The sequence below is a fragment of the Phycodurus eques genome, chromosome 11 (assembly GCF_024500275.1).
Source record: "Phycodurus eques isolate BA_2022a chromosome 11, UOR_Pequ_1.1, whole genome shotgun sequence".
NCBI classification, from domain to species: Eukaryota; Metazoa; Chordata; class Actinopteri; order Syngnathiformes; family Syngnathidae; genus Phycodurus; species Phycodurus eques.
Window position 1 is genome coordinate 25,399,366 of NC_084535.1, and position 2,500 is coordinate 25,401,865.

A 2,500-nucleotide genomic window follows, 5' to 3' on the forward strand; every position below is an offset into this window, starting at 1 on the left:
ATGCCAACGTTTCCATTTCGCGACACCAATAAATCACAACAGGGTTCATGTTTACGTGCCGCAATGGTCCCAAAGCATTCGGCCGTATCTGACCTGCGATAGTGTCGATGTCCTGTTTCCATTCCGTCTCCTCGCTGGGTGTTAGAAAGCCTCGAAGGATGGCGATCTCCACGTCGAGCAACATTTTGACCGCCACAACTTTCTGGTCTGGTCTCGCAATTTCTTCTCGCTTTCAGCCACTATCTTAATGCAACTCTAAACATTGGAGTACATCTGTCGAAATTATTTGACAGAAATATGCTCATTTCTACCCACGTGGAGCGTTAGCCGTCAGCGGGCAGCCATGACAGCTACGCGTTGCATTGTGGGAACGCAACGTGACTTCAGTCAGCCGGTGCTTCGACGACACTTTACCCTGCTACATCGCGGTTCATCCTTTGCATATTTGTAAACGACAATTTGTATGTGTTTTTACAGTATACGCTGGTACCTTGACTTTTAATTACTCCGCCTTCATTTTTTTGTTCCATGTTTTTAATAGCTAAATGTAACAATCAAACAGAAAGTCAAGAAATAAACTGGTTTTGTCGTGTCATCCGGTATATGCACAACCCAGGGGTGTCACTAGGTTTTATGAATAGGGGGGTTTACCCCCCAGGAGATGCAGAGGATGCAGATTAATTCGATTTTTCAGGTATCTGAACTTGAGTATTTATTTTTCTGGCCACTTTTAACTTTTACTCCTTACTTTTTCAACACAAGTATCTGTACTTTCTACTCCTTACATTCTAAAAGTGAGCTTGTTACTTTTAAAACCTTCTAAAGTGACACAAAAAGCGACAAAAAGCATTTCGTCCGAGTGAGTGGACACATACTCCATGATGACATCACCGAGCTGCTGGATGTTCGAGACCTTGTGCTCTTTTCCTGACTGTTTGAGGATACCCTACTGATGGTCAATCTTGCAATCGGGAGACATGCTTGGCCAGTCCATCCACTTTACATTCAGCTTCTTTAACAAGGCAGTGGTCATCTTGAATGTGTGTTTGGGGGCATTATCATGTCTAATACTGCCTTGTGGATCGGTGGACCATGCTCTGCATAGTATTTCATAGTACATGCTGGCATTTATGGTTTTCTCAATTAACTATAGCTCCCGAGTGCCAGCAACACTCATGTAGCCCCAGACCATGTCATTCACACCACCATGCCTGACTGAAGGCAAGACACATTTGTCTTCGTACTCCTCACCCGGTTGCGGTCGCACACACTTGACACCATCTGAACCAAATAAGTTTATCTTGGTCTCATCTAGGTTTGGGCATCGAGAACCGATTGGAACCAGGACTAACATTCCGGTTCTCCCGGAATCGTTCAGATTTAAACATTTCGGTTCCCAGTTTCGATCCCTACAGTCAAGGCACAGTTTAACAATGCTACATTTAACTTTTAGCTGACACATTAATCAATGAATATTAAGTCAATTGGGTTAGTTCCACACACATTGCTTTTTATTTCATAGGTTTGATATTGATACTGGATATAAAGAACCCCGAGTCAAATGTTCATTTTAGTCTATGCTGCGGGCTGCTAAGAAAACGGATGCTCATAATTTGGACACCCTTTATTTGCTTTATTTGGCTAATTGGCCCCTCCTTGAGCCGTCACCTTATTGTGGTGGAGGGGTTTGTGTGTCCCAATGATCCTAGGAGCTAAGTTCCTAGGATCACCCATGGTCACACATGGCAAACGGATCTTAGGTGAGGGACCAGACAAAGCATAGCTCCAAAACCCCCTATGATGTTATAAAATTCAGGAAGACGTTTTCCCTTGCCCGGAAGCGGGTCACCGGGGGCCCCCTCTGGAGCCAGGCCTGGAGGTGGGGCTCGAAGGCGAGCGCCCGGTGGCCAAACCTGCACTCATGGGGCCCGGCCGGGCACAGCCCAAAAGGGTAACGTGGGTCCCCCTTCCCATGGGCTCACCACCTGTGGGAGGGGCCATAGGGGTCGGGTGCAATGCGAGCTGGGCGGTGGCCGAAGGCGGGGACCTTGGCGATCTGATCCCCGGCTACAGAAGCTGGCTCTCGGGACGTGGAATGTCACCTCTCTGGCAGGGAAGGAGCCCGAGCTGGCATGTGAGGTTCAAGCATAAGGGTGTCCACATGTGCACTTGGCACCAGGACACCCTAGGTCGCAGTTCGATGATCGACTTTGTGGTCGTGTCATCGGACTTGCGGTCGCATGTCTTGGACACTCGGGTGAAGAGAGTGGCGGAGCTGTCAACTGATCACCACCTGGTGGTGAGTTGGCTCCGATGGTGGGAGAAGATGCTGGTCCGACGTGGCAGGCCTAAACGTATTGTGAGGGTCTGCTGGGAATGTCTGGCGGAATCCCCTGTCAGAAGAAGTTTCAACTCCCACCTCCGACAGAACTTTGCTCATGTTCCGGGTGAGGCGGGGGACATAGAGTCCGAGTGGACCATGTTCCGCCCCTCCATTGCT

The 2,500-nt window shown here is 48.6% G+C and overlaps 1 protein-coding gene across 2 annotated transcripts in view; it reads right to left on the bottom strand.

Annotated features, from left to right (window-relative positions):
- ttc27 (tetratricopeptide repeat domain 27) overlaps positions 1–349 on the bottom strand; it is a 97,139-nt gene extending 96,790 nt beyond the window's left edge. For both annotated transcript variants that reach the window (XM_061690898.1, XM_061690897.1), the window contains exon 1: positions 94–349. In XM_061690898.1, coding sequence (XP_061546882.1) covers positions 94–184 — 91 coding nt within the window. In that variant the 5' untranslated portion in view covers positions 185–349. The remainder of the gene's footprint in view (positions 1–93) is intronic.
- Positions 350–2,500: the final 2,151 nt, after the last annotated feature.